Source organism: Vulpes lagopus, chromosome 1 (genome assembly GCF_018345385.1).
Source record: "Vulpes lagopus strain Blue_001 chromosome 1, ASM1834538v1, whole genome shotgun sequence".
Taxonomy (NCBI): domain Eukaryota; kingdom Metazoa; phylum Chordata; class Mammalia; order Carnivora; family Canidae; genus Vulpes; species Vulpes lagopus.
In genome coordinates this window covers 81,014,205-81,037,421 of record NC_054824.1, presented here as the reverse complement: position 1 = coordinate 81,037,421, position 23,217 = coordinate 81,014,205, and the positions used below count along the sequence as shown (strand labels likewise).

At 33.6% G+C, this 23,217-nt stretch overlaps 1 protein-coding gene across 2 annotated transcripts in view; it reads right to left on the bottom strand.

Moving 5' to 3' along the window:
• The window catches only part of GSK3B (glycogen synthase kinase 3 beta), a 202,860-nt gene that overhangs the window by 24,980 nt on the left and 154,663 nt on the right, over positions 1-23,217 (bottom strand). The window contains exons 8-10 of one of the 2 annotated variants that reach the window (XM_041752871.1): positions 16,241-16,336; positions 7,669-7,707; positions 4,824-5,010 (exon numbers count right to left, since the gene is read on the bottom strand). In XM_041752871.1, the coding sequence (XP_041608805.1) occupies positions 4,824-5,010; positions 7,669-7,707; positions 16,241-16,336 (322 nt within the window). The remainder of the gene's footprint in view (positions 1-4,823; positions 5,011-7,668; positions 7,708-16,240; positions 16,337-23,217) is intronic. The other variant, XM_041752879.1, reaches the window with a different exon arrangement.

Genomic DNA, 23,217 nt, shown 5'->3' with positions numbered 1-23,217 from the left:
TTTCAAGCTCTTGTATTACCCTGTTTTATTCTGGTCACTCATTAATTGCCATTAACTAATATGTGCTTTGAAGTTACATCCGAACAACAGTTACATCTTTGCCTTGGCAAATAAGATCATCATTTGGAAACACTGATCCAAAATCACAATAGAGAGGATCAAATAGAAAAACATCAACAAAAAAAAAAAAAAAAAAAAAAAAAGAAAAACATCAACATTTCTTTCCCTGACAGCTGTGTCCTTATACAGAAACACTGTTCAAGTGTAATAGTGGTGGTGTAGAAGGAAAGGGAGAAAGTACTACAGATGATCACAGCCCAGTTTCAGAATGGCTGCTAAGATAGGGCATTTTAATGCTTAAAAAGGAAGGGACATATCTCAAAATGATGGCACTTTTCAATTTAATGCATTCAGTTTTATGGAAAATCATATTTCAAGAACATATTTACAGAGTTTATTTGAATTGATACAGAGATTCATGTACATCCTTTTCACTGATATGCAGTCACAGAAATACTTGGAGCTGTAGAGATTGCACACTACATTTACACACACCACATTCAAATATACACATACTCTTTAAATCCTCAAAGATGTATATGTACATTTGGACATAAAGAGAGCCACAGTTATGTTTGATATTCTGGGCAAATATAATAATTTGAAATGTCAAAATAAAAGAATCTTCACTCCTTTTTAAAAATTTGTAAATACCAGACATTTGTAAATACACTTTGAACTAAATTATTTATTCTTCAAATTGAACCTTTACTTTAAAAGGCATGTGTCAAAGCTGAAGTTAAATACAAACTTTAGAGACTTCTAAAGATAAAGTTAGTTGATCCTATTAGTTTACAATATGAAAATTGCTCATTCACAAAAGTCTTTCCAATATTTTCAAGACCATATTCTAAAATCTAAGCCAATTTATTTTCCTGCCCGTTTTCTTAGGAGTGTAATTTATTAGAGAACAGGTAAATAGCATTTACTAGGTCATGATTCATTATATTGCAATAAACTTAGCACCACACTGCACAAAGAAATACCACTTCACACTCACTGGGATGGCTAATAAAAAAAAAAAAAGAGGAAAATAAGTATCGGTGAGGATTGGAGAAATTGGAACTCTTATACATTGCTGGTGAGGATGTAAAACATGCAAACCACTGTGGAAAATAGTTTGGCAGTTCCTCAAAAAGTTAAACATAGAATTACCACACAACTCAGCAATCAATACCCAAAAGAATTAAAAACAAATATTCAAATAGTCCTAACAGTACTATTCAAAATAGCCAAAAGGTAGAAACAAACCAAATATCCATCAACAGATGATGGATAAACAAAAATGCAGCATTATCTATACACTATGGACTGAATGTTTGTGTCTCCCTAAAATTCATATGTTCAAGTCCTACTTTCCAATGTAATAGTATTCAGAAATGAGGCCTTTATTAGGTCATGAGGGTAGACCCTCCATGACTGGGCTCAGTGGCCCTATAAAAAGAGACACAGAGAGGCAATCTTTTTATCATGTAAGGATACAGTAAGAAGGTAGTCATTTGCAGACCAGGAAGTAGGCCCTCATCGGACATCAAATCTACAGCACCTTGATCTTGAATTTCCCAGCCTCCAGAACTCTGAGAAATAAATGTTTGTTATTTAAGCTACAGAGTTCTCTGGTGTTTTATTATAGCAGCCTGCACTGATTAAGACATAATACAGTGGAATATTATTCATCCATAAAAAGGAATAAAATATTAATACATTTCTATGACATGGATGAACCTTGAAAACATTATGCTAAGAGAAAGAAGCCATACACAAAAGGTTACATAATATATTATTTCATTTATATGAAATATCCAGAATAGGTAAGTCCAAAGGCAGGAAGAGCCCTGGTGGCTGCCAGGTGTTGGAGGAGGAGTTAACAGGGACTGACTGACTGCTTAATGGGTGTGGAGTTTTCTTTAGGAGTAATGAAAAGGTTTTGGAACTTGAATGAAGTGGTTGTTGTACAACATTGTGAATATAATAAAATGCCAATGATTTGTTTACTTTAAAATGGCTCATCTTATATGAATTTATTTCAGTTTTATTTTTTATTTCAGTTTTCAAAAAACTTTAGAAATTCATATAAAAAGTTACTTTAAAATTTTATTTTCTTTAGTAATAATGAAACATTATTAGCCAGTGACTAAAGAAGCAAACATAATTACTTTAAAAATGGTACATATGAATAGTGAAATGAAATTGTGGATTTTAAAATCTGATTAAATAAAATGTTTAAGTAATATCTCAGTTTTGATCACCACATACAGGTGCATTATAGTATATACCTATATGGCTGAATATAAGAAGCATTATTTCCCAAAATGTATCCATCATAAATATCATGTTGTGTTTGAGGTTCTACCAAGTTGCTTATTTAACAAAAGGCTTCCTTGATTCATGTTTTGAGAAACAAAGTATTTATTGGAGAAGATACTTAGTGTAAATAAAACCACAATCAATGCTAGTTCAGGAAACTCTAGGTTCACCTGACCAAAGTGGTGAAAAGAAAAAGAAAAAGAAAAAAAGAAAAAGGAAAAGGAAAAAGAAAAAGGAGATAATTAATTTAACATTAACTTAGTAGTTTCTGATGCCAAGATTCCACAGTTACAAGTATTGCATGTCACTGTATACATAGCCTTTTAGAGGCCACTTTAAAAAGCAACCTAGCAGATAGTTCTATGTGCAGATAATAAAGATACTTATAGTACAAAGAAAGACCCCAAATGAAACATTTATGAAAATGGATACTTGTAGAATTTCCAGTAGTGGCTTCATATAGATTCAAAAGGTGCTTCATATAAAAAAAATTTAAAAATAGCTCTACTGATGAGAAAGACACAGGTGTAAAAGAGGCATATAAAGGATATTAATAAAATTGTTTTATGAAATTTGAGGTTAAAGAGTTCCTGAATATTAATTTTTATATAATGCATAATTTTATTTTTTATTTTTTTTCATTATTTTAAATACATTTGAGTTAACCCAAGAAACCCTTGGGATCCTTTTTTTTTCTTTTTCTTTTGGTATCTTCTTAATGGGAGAGTAGAGTATCACTTTATATTCATGGATTATCATAGTATATATTAAAGACTGAAAAGAGCTAGACTATAAAATATTACAGTGATTAATTCAAACGCTAAAAGTGATCATTTGGGGACTGTGATTTTAATGTTCTCTATACTTCTTTTGCATCTTCAATATTTTCTTTAATATATATAGTGCTACTCTTTTTTTTTTTTTATATATAGTGCTACTCTTAAGACAAAACAGTAAAAACTGAAAAATAAAAAATTTTTTTTAATGACAGAGTCACAGAATCTGTCCACCTGTTCCACTGTTAAATAAGTGAAAACTTTACTGATTCATCAATAATTTTATTTAGTCTCTATCTATGCCAGGGGCTGATATCATAAACTCAAATATGTACTATTCTCTAATTTTTTTGCTACTACTATTTTCAATTTTATAATCAGGAGAAAGAATACAGGTCTACATCTTTCTTCAGAAGATAATCTACGAGGTATTTTTACATCATTCTCAAAAGTCCCTTAAGTCTTCACTTTTCCAGGAAGTGGAATTCTGTTCCTTTATATACCCCACCTGCTATTTGATAACATCTTAAAATGTTATAGCTGGGACCTAAAACAACATTCCAGTGATTTCTGATCAGCCCTAAACAGTCAGAATTAATCCCAGGATATCTGAATATATTTTCCTTTATGAATGTAGTTTCAGACTGTATCAGCACTACTAGTAGTTACACATTATTGACTGCTTAAGATTATAGTCAATGGAATCATCCAAGTCTATTTTGCCAGTAACTGAGGTCTTCCACATCTACTGCTTAAGCAATACATTTTCCCACTTTCAAATTTAGAAAAGTTTAAATATGGGGGGGAAATTCATCTTAGAATAAAGGAAATATAATTATTTCTTGGTCACAGAGAGCTTTCCATCTCCCTTCTATATTTTAAGCTTGACTAAGCTGACCAATCAATCAATTGACTTCTTGCTTGTTTTATCTATAGGAAATTGTACACTTTTAATGTGCAGTTTATGAAGAAAATCACAGCATCGAAGGCAGTGTAGTTGATTAAATGAATTACTTAGGGTCTTAATCTGAAAGGAAAGAAAAGTGAACACAGAAGTAATTAAGAAATAATGATTCTTCCTGGGTCTTTTAGAAAGCACCAGTACACAAACTCTGTCTTTTCCTCTCAGTATTTTCTCAGAAGCAGCAATGGTGCCAAGCTCCAGAAGGGAAGAGAATTTCTCTATCTACATCTCTTATACAAGTTCTAAGAAAGACAGTTATATAGAATTCCAGTTTTTCTTCTGTTTATAAATAAGATATCTGACTTTATACAAATACAGTCCCCAATTGATTTCCAGGTTTAAAAAACTTAATATAAACATTTGGAAAAAAAATAAACACTTGGGAAGCAAGAAATGTTAATATTCTAGTCTCAAATACAAACTTGAGGGTTAACTTAATAGCGGTATCTCTGTAACTTCTCATGTGCCAAGATTTATTATAATCTGCCAAAAATGAGAGAAGCTATGTCTACTGGAAAAAATGTTATCTGCCACTATTTTGTTTAAAACCATACATGTAGTAGCCTAATCAGTTGTTGGAAGGGATGTTTGCTACCTTATAAGTACTTAATATGCCCACTTTCGTCCTACAGATTTTAATTAAAAGAATATAACCTCACACACACAGGTAGCTTTCTCAGAAATGGTAAAAAACAGAACTAAGTATCTGGAATTACCTTGAGTGGTGAAGTTGAAGAGTGCAGGTGTGTCTCGCCCATTTGGTAGTTTGACATTTGGGTCCCTTAATTCATCAAAAAATGAATGTGCACAAGCTTCCAGTGGTGTCAATCGGGCAGTTGGTGTATACTCCAGCAGACGGCTACACAGTGCAATTGCCTCTGGTGGAGTCCGGGGTCGGAAGACCTGCAGTACAAAAAAAGGTAAAGAACAATTAATGCTTTGTTGTAAGAATCTTAGCAAATTATCCTTTGAGTACTGAGTTAATTCCCACCACGTACAACAACATGGTTGCATTTGTGAGAGGAACCTTCTAGAATGAAAAGAGTTAACTGCATATGATTCACTACATTGAGGTGAACAGCTAATTACAAACTATATGAGGAAAACTCAGAGAAAAAACTAGGGGAAATTAAAAAAAAAATCTACACTTGCTAATCATAAAGCAGTACAATGAAATATGTACACAAAATAGGATATCATAGGCACAAAGGAAGGCTGGGTTCTGGAGGCAAGCACCAACTAGAAGAATATTAAACTTTTCTAAAAGTTTTGACTACTGTGGCAGTAGAATAAAAAAGATTGCCTCTTGTGTGTGATTTTTAGCAGAACAACTGTCAGTAATGGACAGCACTACTCAAATTTGGCAATCAATATTTTTTGGGAAAAAAAAGCTATTTACTTTAGCCTTAGCAATGCTAATGATCTGTTATTATCTCTTCAATAAACAGTCTTATTTGAAGAAATTCTTGAATACCCAGAATTTGACAAAATGTCCAAAACTGTTTTCTCAAAGAGTAGCTGTTATTACAAATATGGTCAGATTACCCTCATTTGGATGAATATTCTAGGGTTTTAATAAGGGAGAGAGAAATGTACTTTTCATTAAGAGCCATTAACTCATAGAAAAAGTCAACTGAAGGCTGTGCTGAAGCAAAATTCAAATAAATTAGTTTGCTTAAAAGAATAGAAGGCTTTCTACACATCTTTACCTTAAAACTCCAAATCAATACACAGAACTATGAAAATAGCTTTGCTGTAAATTATAGACAGTTGAAGAATAAAAGCAGAAAGGGGAAAAACAAATAAACATAAACAGATGGACAGAAGGCCTTTGAAACTAAAGAAAAATGAAACATATATTCCTTGATAGGGGGAACACAGACCAAATAGAAGGTGTGGTAGTGGCAGTGGACAGATGTATGTAAAAAGAGAGGCAGATATATATAAAGGGAGGGAAATTGTGCAGGAAGGACATGTAGATTGTGATGAGGATGGAGGAGCCTGGGAATAAGGTTTCCTAATGAGAATGGCTCATGTAACATCTGACTATTCACTTGGACTGAATGTAGCAGAGACAGTTACTACTATAGAGCTCATTTCCTTTCAAGAGTACTTCCTACAGTAAAAATCTCCCCCCCCCCCTCCACCGCCCGTTTTTACAAAGTTTATTAGTAATAAAGATATTTTCCATGGAAATTGAGAAATTGGTTTGAGTAGGATCCTAAGAATTTATTTCAGAATGTCAAAGGCCTTAATTATTTATTTGACTATATTAGAAAACCCTTTATATGGTCAAAAATTGCTTTATATTTATTCTTTTGAGTGATTTCTGACTCCCCTTACTCAAGGAAACCTTAAAAGTATTTTATTATTTGAAATGGTTAGATCTTCCACTGTTCTTGGTCATTTTCCCCTCCCTTCCTTCCAGGCCAGGTCCATAATCAAACTAGAATATAAAGGAAAATAATCAGTGGAAAAACTCAGAAAATCTTTCATAAAAATATTAAGTATTACTGACATATTTTATCCCTAAGGGCTGTTTGCATTTATTTCACAGCATATGGATTTATTTTGCTACCTAGTCTAAGAAAAAATGCTTTTGTACCAATATGGGAGTGCATAAGTATAATTAAGAAGTACTACCAAAAGTAGAAATAATTATCTCCTGCCAACATTCAAATGTAGAGACAGTGAATGTATCTTAAATGAAAAAATTTCATGTTATATTACCTGAGGATTTTGGATTAAAGCTATTAATAAACCAGTACTATAAGCTTATCTCTAATTAATTATGAAAAAAATCATCCACATTTGTTTGGTATCTTGTTGGTACAAGTCACCATGTGTGTTGGCACTAAGACACATATAGCCTATTTGGCCAGGGAATCCTAACTCATGGAATCAGAGTTAAAAATAATAAGGAAGAACTCATTCCAAGAGCCCACATTAAAACCAAGACTTAAATCTACCCTTTAAAAAAAGTATCCATTATTATTTTAAACTCTTTGAGAGATTTCTGATGAACAAAGCCTTGGTTTAGTACTCTATGGATAAAGGTTAAGTGGGAAATTACGTGGAGTCAAAGCCCAGTGTCTTCCAAAGTAGCATGCAACTTCAAAAAATTACAGTCCAAACTAGAAAATAGCTCCTCTGAATTATGTTTGTGTCTAAAGAAAAGGAAACCAGTAACAACTGAGATATGGCTTTTAATAATGAAGTTTCTAATGCTGTTTTATTCTTTACCCATTTAAATTGCTTAACATTCAGAATTTTTAGTTCTGTGCATCTTTGTTTATATTTATTTTTGTAAAGTAATTTTTAAACCTCTCAGGTCCTAAATTTCAGTCTAGATGTTAATACATCATTAAGAAGACTGACGATCTAAATATACCAGAAGTAAAACCTACCCCACACACAGTGGAAGAGAAATCACAGCTACCTACATTGTTTTTACTATTACACTTCTAGAATGAATAATGGTTTTAGCCTTTCTAAAAAAAGTTTCCCTCTAGTTTTATAGACCTGCCCTGAAATTTTGGGAAAAAAAAATTAAGTACATACCCGCACTCCTGAGGTGAAATGTCCTGTTCCTGACGAATCCTAAAGATGATAATGCAGTGAAATAATCCAAACAGGGGAAGTCAATCCAAAAGAGAATAGTCCAGCAAGGAAAAATATATCCAGTGTTATAAGAAATCCATGGTGTGGGGGGGGGACATAGAAAATGTTTATACAGTTATAAACTTTAAACATCAGTCTCCACAGTAGCAAGTCCAAGTTTTAAAAATTATTTCACCACAGTGTATGCAAAAAAATTTTTGATTGCGCAATGGTGAGGCACAATAAAGAAACATTTTAATTTTAATTTATTATGTTCCAATGCCAGTGCGTTTATTAAAAAAATACAAAACCAAAAAAAGTTAAAATCAAAATGAAATCTAGAAGTAAACTTCCCAAAGTAAAGTGGTCTTCTACGACCTGGATTCATCATCCATTGACATGGCTGGGAGGGGGCATATTAGCCTGCTTTTAAAGATATCAGTTCCCAATATGCTAATTTTAATCTATTAATATATTCCAGTTAGACAGTATAAACATTTTTTTTTGCTTAATTATTAGTGATGAGAGGAAAGTAATAAATAGATTTAATTTATATCACTACAGATTTCAAGCCAGATATTTTCAATTTGTGTGAGCTAAGAAGGATCAGGCCACCGCGGATTATTCTCCATTTTGGATTGACTTCCCTGCTAAAAGATATTTGCTGACATTCTCATTATTTTAGGATTCTTCAGGCAATTGACAGATCACCTCATGAGTGCGGGTATAAACTTACTTTTTCTATTGTGGGCTTTGCCCCCTCATACCCTTGCACCCATTACTTAGTGAAAATAAATATAGAACATTCTTTCCTTTTTGGAAAAACTCACTGAAAAAAAAATCCTACATCTTTGAGCACTACAAATTCAACACAGTTCCATGTGCAAATATGCCCAATTCACCCACCAAAAGCTAAACAAAAAATATATACAATAAACAATACAACTAAGGGGCAGTCACAGTTATAGGTGCCATGCATAGTAATGTGCACCAACACCTAGGCACAAGGGAGCCAAGTACGCAAGGGAGGTAGTAGGGTCTATTATGTCTAGGCATTGAGAACAAAAAAATGGCAGAACTCACCAGTAGCTGTGAATTCCCTTGGCTATTCTAAGAGAATTTAACATTCTTTTAGGATAGTTTCCAGTGGGGGAATTAATATTTTGCAAAAAATAAATAATCCGCGGATTACTTTTAGTCTGCAGACTAAAGTTTAGTACACGGATTAAAATCCGGCCCATCAGAATAAAAATCTCTCATGAACTAAAACACAATCAAGTGGACAAAAATAGAAAGCGAGACTAAAACAACTGAGAGCACAAAGTAAGACTCAACTGGGCCAACTAACAATTAGTGCGCAGACTAAATATGGCCAGCCAAGTATGTTAGCAAGGCCATGAAGAGCCCAAAACACCCCCTGTAAAAACTAAAAACAAAAGTAAATAAATAAAACAAAACAGAACAAAGCAAAAAATAAATAAACAAAAGAAAGAGAACAGAAAGGAAAAATTGAAAAGAACCAAAACACTGACATGAACTTTTAAGTGATTCAAATACTACCTCACCTGTGCAGCAACTCATTTTCTTAAATTGAGACAAACTGTCACCACAAATACTAGTCCATAGGAGAAACTAACAGAAAAAATTCATTTTTTCAAAAAGAAAGTCTATGGTATTGAACAAATGCAAATGAGTCCTTAAATGAAGAATTATTCAACATAAACTTGCATTTGGATAACTCAAAAACTGACAGAGGCAATTTTCCCCTTACATGGCCTAGAATAGACATTTGCCATCAAGTATCAACCTGGAGCTAACTATTACAACTGAATCTTAAGCCTTTTAAAATTACCATTTATAAAGTCATATATATGATATCAAGGCTTATGGCTGATTCTCACAGCATCAGCTCTCAATACTTCTACTGTATTTAACAGCCAACCAGAGCAGTGTAAAAATGCCTACAGGGAACGATAATTAATCTAAGTAGAACAAGTGCTGTGCCTGTTCCAAACTGCTACTCCTCCATAGATTTCATTGTGATAAATGTACAACACAGACACTGTTCTCTGGTTATACACAATATACACAAGCACACAATGTCCATGTTGGTAAGCCATGAACTCCTAAAGAGCAATCCCAATGCTGGCTCTCAAGTAATCTATTAACTGTCTAAAATTATTTGCAATTTGTAAACCTAAACACAGGATTAAAAGTGAGACAATGTCATGGATTTGTTGGATAGTTATGTTGATTAACCATGTTAAGTAGGTACAAAAAGAACTTAAGTCTACTAAAGAGTTTATATGTGGTACATAACTCATAAGAAACACAAACATCCTTTTCTTAGCCACAACAGAGCTGGCATTCAATAAATTTCATCTGTACTAATTAAAAGGCTTACTGAGTGTTCCTGAGCTCTATTACCCATAAGAAATATTTATATGTGTTGATACCAGTGTTTAACTATATGCAAAATAGTAATGCAAGCTTATACAGAAGTACGATTTACCAAATGACCACTTAACTCAATTTAATCTTAGTGTTCATAAAATAGTTTCCATAGTCAGACTGACCTTCTTAGGAATATAGGAACATTTTCTTTTCATCTACACTTCTTCATCTTAAGGGACAATGCCCTAGGCTACAATAATTCCATGTTGTACCAATATCTAAGCAAATCTAAATCTTCCTTCAACAGCCCACCCCACCTAGTCCTTCCGTCACCTTTAAGGAGGAGTCCTCTTTTGCTCCACCACCCCCGCTGAAGATCTGCCTTATACCTACAGCACATGAAACCTCTTTGAGCACCTACAGTACATGATCAAGTATATGGTTACATGTTACATTATTCAATACTTGCTTCAACTGAGTTAGTTATATCACCTGTAAGCTTTTCAAAAACAAGGGCTATATACTTTACTTTTTTAGCATCCTTTTTATAGTATCTGGCACCATGCTGGGTACATAGGAGATAAAGGTTTTAAGGAACAAATGACATATTAAAAGTAGATTTTTGCTTTTTTAATCCACCAACCCTATCCCTCTATTCCCCACAAGTTATCTTGAAACTTATGCCTCAGTATTGTTTTATATTATTCCTCTTACACAGGTGTTAGCCACCCCAGTGGCTAGATTTAAAATGCACAGTTTCCAGCAAAGAAATGGGATTGTAGCCAGTATAACTAGAAAAGTGAAGTCTACTCACATAGGAAAATAAATGTTAGAGAAGGAAAACTGATTATTCTACAACTAATAAAGATGTAGGTAGAAAATTCAGTAGAGAACACAGTATATTTACAAGACAAGTGATAGTAGATTAGTAGAAAGTTCAGGGCATAGGGATGTTAAGTAATAATATAGAAACTAATTTACCCAAGCAATAGAACAAAACAGACAAGTACAATCTTAGGAACCAGGAGAAATTCCAACATAGTTTTATGCTTTCTGGAGTCCATGTGAGCAAAATCGGAAAAGGCTGATAGAGCTTACTTGCAAAAAAAGAAGTCTGACTACAATTTTTAGTCAGGTATTCTTAATTTTTAAATTTTTTTAAAGATTTATTTTGAGAGAGAGAGAGAGAGAGAACGAATGAGAGAGTGAGACAGTGAGCGAGCACACGTGAGTGGAGGAAGTGGCAGAGGGAGAGAACCTTCAAGTCACCTCCTCACTGAGCATGGAGCCTCCATCTCATAACCCATGAGATTACCTACCACCTGACCAGAAACCAAGAATCATAAGCTCAACTGACTGAGCTACCCAGCCACCCCTAACTATATGTATATGTTTAACTGTAGTTGAAATAGGTGTTTACCAAGTGAAAAATCCTGTATTGAAAGGCTCAGAAAAAAAGGTAAAATTATAAAGAAAGTCTTAAAAACATTCATAGGAAAAAAGTAGGTATAGCAGGGTTTTATCTTTAGCTTTAAACATGTCCAGTCTAGTCTGGTACCTTTAACAGCTGAAATGACCTCAACCTCAATTTTCTGCTTACTCTTAGCTAGTTATAAATAGTACTAAATTCGTTCATTTTTAAGTATGTGGACAGTGTTCTAAGAAACTGAGCATGTAAGGACTGACTTGTGGATACTGCTTTCTAGAATACTTAACCAATAATCTATGTTCCCACATATCCCAGAGACATTTAACTATTAAGCAAACTTATCATGTATGCCAAAAGCTTAGTGACAAACATTTTGAAGTAACTGATACCCATTTTATTATTACCAATACAAAAAAAAAGAAATTAGGAACTGCTATAATACATATGGTATGAGTTGGAAGGTACTGTAAGAATTACATGGGGGGACTTAACCATGGCGAGCTCAGCTAATTAGAAAATATTTCATGGAAGAACTAAGATTTGAGATCTTGAGAAAAGGTTAAGATTTGGTAAGCAGAGAAGAAGGTGATCATTCTAAGTGTGAAAAGACACTAGTAAAAGAGAAACATTTATGGTTTCTCTGGCGAATAATCAGAAGTTAGGAAGGTTAGGAATAGGACAAGAATATACCTCTTGCTTCTCTGGAAAGAGAAGACAGAAACAATAAGCAACAGAATGACTATATAATCTGTTATCCAAATTAGGATATTTTTGAGAGTGAAGGAGCATTCAATTAATAATAACACTAGACAAGCATAAAGTGGGACATATGATCACCCTTGTCCTTATAGATTTTCCTAAAGGCATTTAAGTTAGCAGGGAAGATTTTTAAATAGGAATGACAATAGTTTTACATGTGCTTTTAAGAAAACTAATTTTGAGAGCAATGAGGATTAAAAAAGATGTGAAACTCTAGAAGGGAAATTGTTAGGAGGTTGTTTTAACAAATTCTATGAGACAATGGTGTCCTAAACTAAAGTCAGGGCAGTGGAGATAGGACAAATCACAGAACTATACTGGAAGTAATATCTTTATATTATTTAGAACCAAAATAAAATATTCCTTCACCTGCATATTACTATTTTCCAAAGAACCAGAAAAGATAATAGCTAATTGCTATCTTACAAAAGAAAAAACTTAAGGCACAAAGAGTAGAAGCAGTGCTCAAAGTAGATGCTCACTTTATATCTAATAGACTGTCATTTAATCACGCTTTCATATACTAAATGCAGAATTTAAGCTTCCTCTCTTTTGCTTGTGAATCTCCTCCATCTCTATTTAATTCTCAAACTTCCTTTGCATCATTTGTTTTGCTTTCTGTATGGTTATTTGTTCTTTCAAGTTTACAGCATGCACCAATGCAGGAGGTCTTTATCTTCCAATCCCCAATCCAATAATGGTCCCTGTTTCAAAACATTAGCACCAAGTTCCTTTCCTACTTAAACCATGGGTGCATTATCAATGAATTAGATTACTCTGGCTATTAGGTAGTAGTTAAGGGGGACTTATTGGATTTCCTTTTTTTTTTTTTTTAAGATTTTATTTATTTATTCATGAGAGACACACACACACAGAGAGAGAGAGAGAGAGGCAGAGACACAGGGAGAGGGAGAAGCAGGCTCCATGCAGGGAGCCCGACATGGGACTCGATCTGGGGTCTCCAGGATCACGCCCTGGGCTGAAGGTGGCGCTTAACCGCTGAGCCACCTGGGCTGCCCCACTTATTGGATTTCTAAATTCTCAAGCTTCTTGCCATAAACCATGTTAGGCTCATCTCACTGTTTACTTCTGACTACACATCTGACTCCCTTTACCTCATTGTTTCCATGGAAGACATTTTCTTTCTTAATCTTTATGTCTACCTACTTTTTTGAATACATCAGCTTCCAATCATTGGGGATACAGCTGTACTACATATTGTAGCACAGAAAAGCAGGGTTCACAGAAAAACAGGAAATGGGGCTAAAGTGGGTTCTATCAGAAGACCAAAATAAAGGCAAAGCAGCTTTTGTTTGCAGACTTTGTTTACTTGCCCTCAAAGAGCAAGACGCTCTTTTCTTTAGAGAACAATATGTATTTCTTTAAAAAAAAAAATAACTTCATTGGCTGCCTAGCATAAGAGAACATTTCTCAAGTTGGTGTCCACTATCAAAACAGAAGGGAAAGGGGACTGTGTTCTGGCTAGAAATTTAAAATTCTGTATTTTCATTTTCATAATAACCTATTGTAAAAATCAATACAAGCATATTTTGGATCACCCAGGTTCATCCAGATGACAGAGCAGTGCTATGGAATTTCTGTCTGAATATAGTTTTCTGCTAATACCATAATAACATCAACCTTGTTGTGTGCACTAATGAGAAATTAACATTAAGTGTGCTTATTACATAATAAATGCATTTGTACCAAGTGAAAATTAAATTATGTCACAGCAAACTATATAAATGAAGAGTTCACAGTAATTTGAACAGACAAAATAGGTGGGAGAATTGAGTCATCATTCAACACATGAGATAGGAATGGAAGCCTAAATAAAACAAATAAAAGGGCTTTGTATAGAATATTCAAGTTTGAAGGGCATTAGTGTAAGACATAAAACATCAGGAATCCAATGAGCAAAGGAAGATGTAAAGCACACAAACTGACCACAAATCTTCTGTTGACTGTGTTGTAATTATAATCCACCATTTCTCACATCCTGGCTAATATTTGAAAAGATATAATCCGGGGGAAAATGCAGAATGAATATGACACACACTAATACTGCTAGCAGTCTTGATTAAAAAAAAAAAAAGATAGGGACTGTTAAATAAAATTTCATGACCTCAATTTCAGCATTATATTGGTCAGATATTCTATATTAAAGGTAACATGTGAGGAATACTTAGGTTATACCAAAAAGAACTTTTTCTTTCTTCATAAAAATGACATGCTTATTAATGAAAATATGGAAGTACAAGACAAAGAAAATAAAATCACTTCTTCTCACCCAAACTACTATTAGCATTTTGGACTATTTCCCTGTATTAATTCAATATACAGAATTGTCTTTGCTTTTTGCATTTCTTTAGCATGATTGAAATTACAGTATACTACAAATCACTTATGAACACTTTAACTTATAACAACTTCACTGGATTCAAACTGCAACTCAGCCTTTAAATTCCAATGGGCCACCCAGGATTCTTTGAGTTTAAAGCCAGTGAGAGACCTTAAAAATCTTCTGACCCAGATTCAAAATAAAGTTTAAGTGTAAAGATCAAAGAATGGTTTATCTCAGAACATTTAGTGTTTATCATAAATTTTAAAAGGTGTGGTAGGAAAGGCAGCATCATGGTCAGTGAAAGCTAATCTACAATTCTGGCACTGAAATACTGATATCTCTGATTCTAAATAATTAATTAGTAACAAGAGGCTCTTCTGCAATGAAGAGAGATAATAAGACTGTAAGAACTTGAAGGAAAGTAACTAGAATTATAATACAATTTAGAGATAGAAAAAGACATACTTTGAATCTGGGAATATAAATTATTTCACCTATAGCACTAAATTATTTTACTTCTTACCATAAAAGATCTATAGACAATTAAATGAGCCTAAAAATGCTCAAAACCGTTATATAAATTTTTAAGTACAGGAAGTCTGCTTAAACTGTAAGAGTTGAACTTTGCTAACTCACAAAAATATATGATGAAATATAGGTAAATGTAAGAGAAGATGCATGGTGCATAACCACAAGTCTGGCATTACACACACACACACACACACACACACACACACACACACAAATGAGCATAAATTTAATCCTGGTTTTGTCATGGCCACCTATGTAATCTTGAATAAGTCACTTGGTACCTCTGACCATAGTTTCTAAATCTGTAGAATAAGGACACTAGCGATTCACTCCAGCAATAAGCCCTAATGAGATTTTTTTCTCTGCCCTTTAATGTCACAAATTAAACTGAAATGAAAAAAAATTTTAAATAAAATCTCTCTTAAAGGATCATTTCAATTAAGTATCAAAGCAAAAAATAAAGTTCTGGTAAATTAGTACTTATGCTCTTCGAATTGGTTCCAACTTAAGAATTGGTTAGGCTATCAAATGGTTAATGACATCTCATTAACATATTGATGTTTTCAATGGATACTGCAAGCAAGATCAAATCTTTTTATTTCTCTCCCAAAACACCAACAGGAAAGCAAACAAAAGAAGAAAAACAGTATTATTTAAGGCCTATAAACAGTTTTATAAAAAAGAAAATATATGAAATATGTTTTCATATGCTACCTATGATATTAAAAGTACCTCTGTGTAAAGAAATTAACTTTTGAGTTTTAAGTAGTCAAAACTTATGCATAAGATGCTACTCCTAATGAAATTCTATATTTTAATGATATAGGTACGCTGTCCTCATCCTAAAAGTAAAAACCCAGGCTGAAAACTATCCATAGGAAATCAGTGGGGACAAAACTATATACAGTCAACAAAACACTGAAGTACACAACTCCCCAACTATCTTTACATTCAGAACTGCTGTGTATTTTGTATTCAGGCAGCTATCTATACCAAAATAATTTAGTTTAAGAACAATGAGAAACCCAAGTTTTACTATTGGTTAATATGCTTTTTAAAAACTCATTTAGACTCACCTTAGTCCAAGGATGTGCCTTAATTTGAGGGAATTTGAATTCTGTGTAGTTTGGGTTCATTTCTCTAATTTGCTCCCTTGTCGGTGTCCCCAGGACCTAGATAAAGAAAGCAAGTTATTGCTGTATTTTTCTATATACTTACAAATACAGTCTTTATGATTTTTTTTTTTGAAAAGATTTATTTATTTATTCATGAGAGACACAGAGAGAGAGAGAGAGAGGCAGACACATAGGCAGAGGGAGAAGCAGGCTCCATGCAGGGAGCCCAATGCTGGACTTGATCCTGGATCCTGGGATCACGCCCTGAGCCAAAGGCAGACGCTCAACCACTGAGCCACCCAGGCGTCCCCAGTCTTTATATTTTAATGTATTGGTTTCACTGGAAAAGAATTCCCAAGTCATAAAATACATAATTCATTAAATAGAGCAGCCTTCGCAAAAGTCATTTTTAACTGACTAGAAATCCTATGCTATACTACCCTACACAGACTTTTATGATAATCATGTTAAACCAGCTAATTTTATATATATATATATAAAAGATCACTCAAAAACATTCAAGTAAAAATCAAACACCTTTGTTCTCTTGAGCAAAACCATCATTGCAATCACGGGCATCTGAAATGAGATTTTGTATTTCCTTAGTAAAGTATGGCCAAAGGTTTTATCATCAATAAATTAATCAGGATAACCTTACTCAGACACTGTCATCAATAATTCCATTCAATCAATGAATATTTAGTGATTGTTCCCCGTGTACAAGGAACTATGCAATGACATACAGAGAATACAAAGAACAAGAGCTTTCTTGTTATAATGAACTTACATATTTGTGTGTGGGGAAAAAGTATAACTACGAAACAAGATAAAAATACACTGAGCACTTCATTGCTTACAGAGATATAGTATGCACTGGACAAAGGAAAGCATACAGAACTCACTGCACAAGACAGATAGGAAGAAACATTAATTACTAAAAACGAGCAATTTGAAGAAAGATGACACACATTACTCATCTTTATAATTCTAAAGCCTGGTATAAAAAAAATATTCTGCCATTTACAATTCAAAAATAGTGGCACAGAAGGAGTGTAACGTAGTAAGTACTTGATTTGTGATGGCAACCAATGAATAATCAGGACAAAGTAAGAACTTCAGGTATTTTTTTTTTGTTTTTTGGTTCTAATTCTTTAGACTTCATTAAAACCAGAACTTATAGTTCTAAGAGTTATGTTCTTCCAAAGACACTAAAGAAAACACAAAGGCAAGCTAGAGACAGAAAGAAAAACATTTGTAAAACATATACATCTGCAAAGGACTTGTATCTAGAATATACAAAAGACTCTTATAATTCAAAACCAAAAAGACAACCAACAGCCCCCCCCAACACACAAATGGGCAAAAAATATAACTAGACACTTTATCAAAGAAGACACAGACAGTAAATAAACAGATGGAAAAATGCTCAACACCATTGATTTTAGGGAAATGCTATTTAAAACTCTATGACACCATCTATATACCTCAAAGGCTAAAGTTAAAAAAGATTGTGTATACCAAATCTTGGTGAGGATATAGAGCAACTGGGGCTCTCATCCATCCACTGGTAGTGGAAATATAAAATTGTATTGCACCTTAGAAAATACTTTGTGTTAAAAAGTTAAACATATACTTACCATACATCCATCATTCCCACTCCTAAGTATTTATCCAAGAGAAATGAAAGCATATGTTCATACAAAAACTTTTACACAAATGTGCATAGTATCTTTTCTGCAACTACCAAAAACCAGAAACAACTTAAATGTCCACAACAGATGAATGAATCAACAAATGGTGGCATATCCATACAATGGAATGCTACTCAGTAATAATGAATCTAAAAAAATTATACCAAGTAACAGAAGCCAGACCAAAAAGAGTACCTACTGTGTAATTTCATTCAAATGAAATTCTAGAAAATTTTGTCTAGAAGTCCAGCTCTATAGAAAGGAACAAGGGATTACCTAGTATGAGAACAGAAATCTCTGTCCTTTGCAGCTATAGATTTTATCAGACACTTATGAGTCAGGAATTATGTTCACAGTTAAAATATAAAGTTGAAAAGGGAACCTTAATTTTTATTTCTAAACAATAAAGCAAACAATTGTATCCTATTTTACCCCGTGATGAAGAGGGTGTGTAAATGTGCGTCTACTTGTGTGTACATACGTACTGGGAAAGAGGGAGAGGAGTGGAAAAGGGAGAGCAAACTAATCAATAATTCTGCCCCCCAAATGCAGTCCCATTGGATTCTTTTAACTGCTGGAAAAAAACAACCAGCAATAACATTAATAAATGAGTATTTAAAAATGCATACCTTCAATGACCCTACAACTTAGTAATTCCATTTTAAGGTATATACTCTAGAGAAACTTTTAATACATCCAAACCAATATTGTACATAATAAAATACTATAGGCACAAAAATCCAAAAGTAGATTAAATAAATAAACTGTAGTATAGTCATAAAATAGTATACTAACTAGCAATGAAAATGAATGAAGCAGAGCTACACATACCTTCTGATGAATCTGTGTCACAAAGTGGTGAGTTTTCACTCAGTAAGGATTAAATATAATAGGACTGCCTTATGTAAGGCATAAAAACAGGCAAGACTAAGCTGTATTTTATATAGTAAAACTGTAAAACTAAATAAAAAGCATGGGAATACTCATTAGAGAAATCAAGTACATATTATTTAGCCTCATAGGGAGATATAGGAGAGATTGTGACTAGGGCATATGTGCCTCTAATTCGCTTTTTTTAAAAATTTTATTTATTTATGATAGTCACACACAGAGAGAGAGAGAGAGAGAGGCAGAGACATAGGCAGAGGGAGAAGCAGGCTCCATGCACCGGAAGCCCGACATGGGATTCGATCCCGGGTCTCCAGGATCGCCCTGGGCCAAAGGCAGGCACTAAACTGCTGCGCCACCCAGGGATCCCCAATTCCTCTAATTCTTAATACGACTGATAATTACATGGATATTTGCTTTATTAATGTGCTTTACAATGAACACATTTTAATATATTTTTGCATTAAGATATATATCATAATATACAAAATGACACTTAAGAAATGACCACTTTTTAATTTGTGACTATTTGTTGCACAGTCCCCTCTATTTATTCAGTACTTTGTTAACACAAGACACAGTCCTAACTCCACACGAGTTGGTAAGAATGTCAAGAGAATTGTATGATGTCTGCTAGTAAATGCATCCTTTTACTGTATGGACAGAGATCACAGAGATGACTTATCAGCCATTTGGTTAACTTTCTGTTAGGGGCTATGTTAGATAAGTTTTAAAATGAAAAATTTCAAACACAGAGAAAAGTCACACATTTTTTAGGGAAAACCCTCTTCCTTTATACCAACTACCCAAATACCATGATTAGTGTTTTACTATATTTAGTTCATGACATTTCCATCCATCTGTCCATACATCAATCCACCTTATTTTCTGATACATTTCAAAGTCAGTTGCAGACATAAGCACACACCGGCATACATATAATTAACTACGGTTCAATATTTATGACTTTTATTTAAGCATTTTTTATATACTTGGAATCTTCCTTCAATATACACAGTGTATATATGTGGAAAATCTATTTTATCACAATGGGAAATAATCTGCTTTGACAAACAGTGATATAAAAAAGATTCTTAATTATAATTCTAATTGATGGTCAGAGTTTAACTGTGTCCTTTACTTTTAAAATACGTATATTTGTGACTTTTAAGAAGCTAATTACTAATCAGTAAATGGAATCACTGATCTATTCTCCCCATGCTGGCTAACACAGATGGAAACTAAAGGGAAGACCCTCAAGAAAGGGGTCAGCAAACTTTTTCTGTAAAGGGCCAGAGAGTAAATACTTTAGGCTTTGTAAGCCATAGAGCCTCTGTCACTACTCAACTCTGCTGCTGTAGCACACAATGCAGCTGTAAACAAACGTTTATTTACAACAGGCAACAGAGTGCATTTGGCTCCTGGGCCCTAGATGCCAACCTCTGACTTAGTCCAAACATTTTTAGGGATGAGAAAAACTGAGGCCCAGAAGGAGCAACTTTTCAGAGGTCAGAACTAATTAGATCCAAAGCCAGCACATAATTCAAATCTTATCACTGGCAAACAAATTTTTAGGAGATAGTATCAAGAATCTGTTTTTATTTGACTTGGTTGGAAGAGTAATCATTTCTGTTTCTAATTTTGGTAGTTGTAAAAAGTTGATGCTATTAAGCATGAAGGCACAGAGCTAGAATAGAAATAATACTTAAGACAATCAAGAACTAAGTGGTAAATATGGGGTATAACATTTAGAAGAGGGTTTGAGGGTAGAAAAACAAGTTTGGTAGTACCTGATGTACAGGTGCTGGGTAGCTGTGTTAAGTGCATAACAGGTAAAGCAGGTTGAAGAAGAGTACTAAAAATGAGGGCCCACGGGACACAAATATGTAGAAAAAGGGAAATTTAAAAAGAAAACTGAGAGAGAAGTCCAAGAGACTGGAAGAAGTCCTACAGATAATGACACCATAGAGGGCAAGGAAAGTAAACATTTAAAGAACAAAGGGTAACTTATCACATAATTAGCTCAGGTAAAATAAAGGTGTTCACTATATCTAGCCATGAAGACTTCCTTTCTGACCATAGGGAGATCAATCATGAAAAAGTAAGAAGACCATAATCATTTGAAATAAGTGGAGACAGCAAGTTCTCCTTTCAAAAAGTACATTAGTGAAGAAAAGGAGAGAACGAAGAAGAAATTTATTGAGAGAGCACTCAGTATGTAAAAGCTCTGTGTGAGGTATATCAATTTTCTTTTCTCATTTACATTTTAATACTTCATTACCCATTTTATACTTAAAAGAAACCTATAATTGATGGAGATAAACTGACTTCTCAAAGCTTCAGTTTGTCAGGTATAAATATGGGATTCAAATGCATGTGCACTGACTCCCTAAAATGGTCTATCTAACATTAAGGGCAGAAACAAGGGAAAGATTTTTAAAAAGTAATTTTTAAAACATCATTTTCTTAAACTCTACTGATTATGCCACAAAATGAAATCTAAATCCTTTTGAGACGTACAGGATATCCTAAGATTTTATAAGATCACAAGGCTATAATTATAGGTTAAAAAAATTAAATAGACTTAACAAAAAAACCCTCCATGATTTAAATAAAATCCACCCATATCTGGTAATTCAACTTAAATTCTTAGTACTATAGATTTAGGCAACAGAAGAATTATATGAAGAAATGCAAGAATCTGACTGCCTAAATAAAATTAGAAAGTTTAACAAATCTCAAACTTATTTTATCAATTCCTGCAAAATTCTTATGATTTAGCAATTTTGATACATCACTTTCAGGCTTCCCTAACTGCAGATTCTCACTGTAAATTCCATGCTTACTCATCCTTAACTATATTTGCAATGTGAAGCATACAACAAATATTTTTATCTGTTGTAATTGTTTCATGTGTGAAATCTTGGTTGGAATGTTAAATGGCAGGCAAGTACTACAGCTGTGAATAATATAAGTAATTTTATTGCAAGAATTTGTTTTTATTTTAATTTTTTAAAATTTGAATTCAACTTAGTTAATATATAGTGTATTATTAGTTTCAGGGGTAGAATTTATTGATTCATCAGTTTAATATAACACCCAGTGCTCATTACATCAAGTGCCCTCCTAATGTCCATCACCCAGTTACTTTCATCCCCCCACCCATTTCCCCTCCAGCAAACCTGTTTGTTTCCTATAGTTAAGAGTCTCTTATGGTTTGCCTCCCTCTCTCTTTTTTCAAATCTTATTCTTATAAGAAAAGAAAATCTTTTTCTTCCCTTCTCCTATGTTCATCAGTTTTGTTTCTTAAATTCCACATATGAGTGAAATCATACAGTATTGTCTTTGACTTATTTTGCTTAGCATAACACCCTCTAGTTCTAATCATGTTGTTGCAAATGCACTGCAAGAATTTTTTATCGCAAAGCCTGAGTTACAGAAACGATTGTTACTGAATTACTTTGGGAGCCATAACTGCTTAAAGGTGGTCAAATGTAGGGGCGTCTGGGTAGCTCAGTTGGTTAAGCATCTGCCTTCTGCTCAGGTCATAATCCAGAGATCCTGGGATTGAGCCCTGCCCAGCAGGGAATCTGTCTCCCCCACTGTTTGTACTCTCTCGCTCTTTCAAATAAAATATTTAAAAAATAATAAAAAGGTGGTCAAATGTAAACTTAAAGCCTTAAAGTAGAGCAATTTTGTATAACTTTGCACCAAGTAGTTCAATAAGTGAGGAATGCCAGGCAAAAGGCTTGCACTATTAAAAAATTTAAAAAAGGACTGTTATGGACTTTTGCTTCTAATCATGAAGTAACAGATGCGAGAACTGCCATTCAGGTGTAAACAACTAGAAAACTGACAAAATACTTCTTAAAGAAGAAAAAAAATATAACCCACATGCAAGAAGAAAAAATGAATCAGTCAACACACACAGATCCAGAAATGAGAGAGATGGCAGAAGTAGGGAATAAGGACTTAAAACAGCTACTATATTGAGAGAAATAGAAGATCTAAAAAACAGCAATTGTACAGTTGAAACTATGGTATGTAAAATCGAAACCTCACTGGACATCTAAGAACAGATTAGCACAGAAGAAAGTCAATGAACTTAAAAGAAAAAAAAAAACAGCAACAGAAACTAAAAACCTGAAGCATGGAGGTAGAAAAGGCCAGAAAAACATATGTGTATGTGATTCAAGTGTGAAAAGGGGGAACAAATGTAAAAAAAAAGTAAAAAAAACTATTTTGAGGAAATAATGGCTAAAATTTTTCCAAATTTGATGAAAAATCAATGAAAAGCTCAATGAACTTCAAGCAGTACAACGCAAAACAAAACAAAACAAAAAAACATACTTACACTCA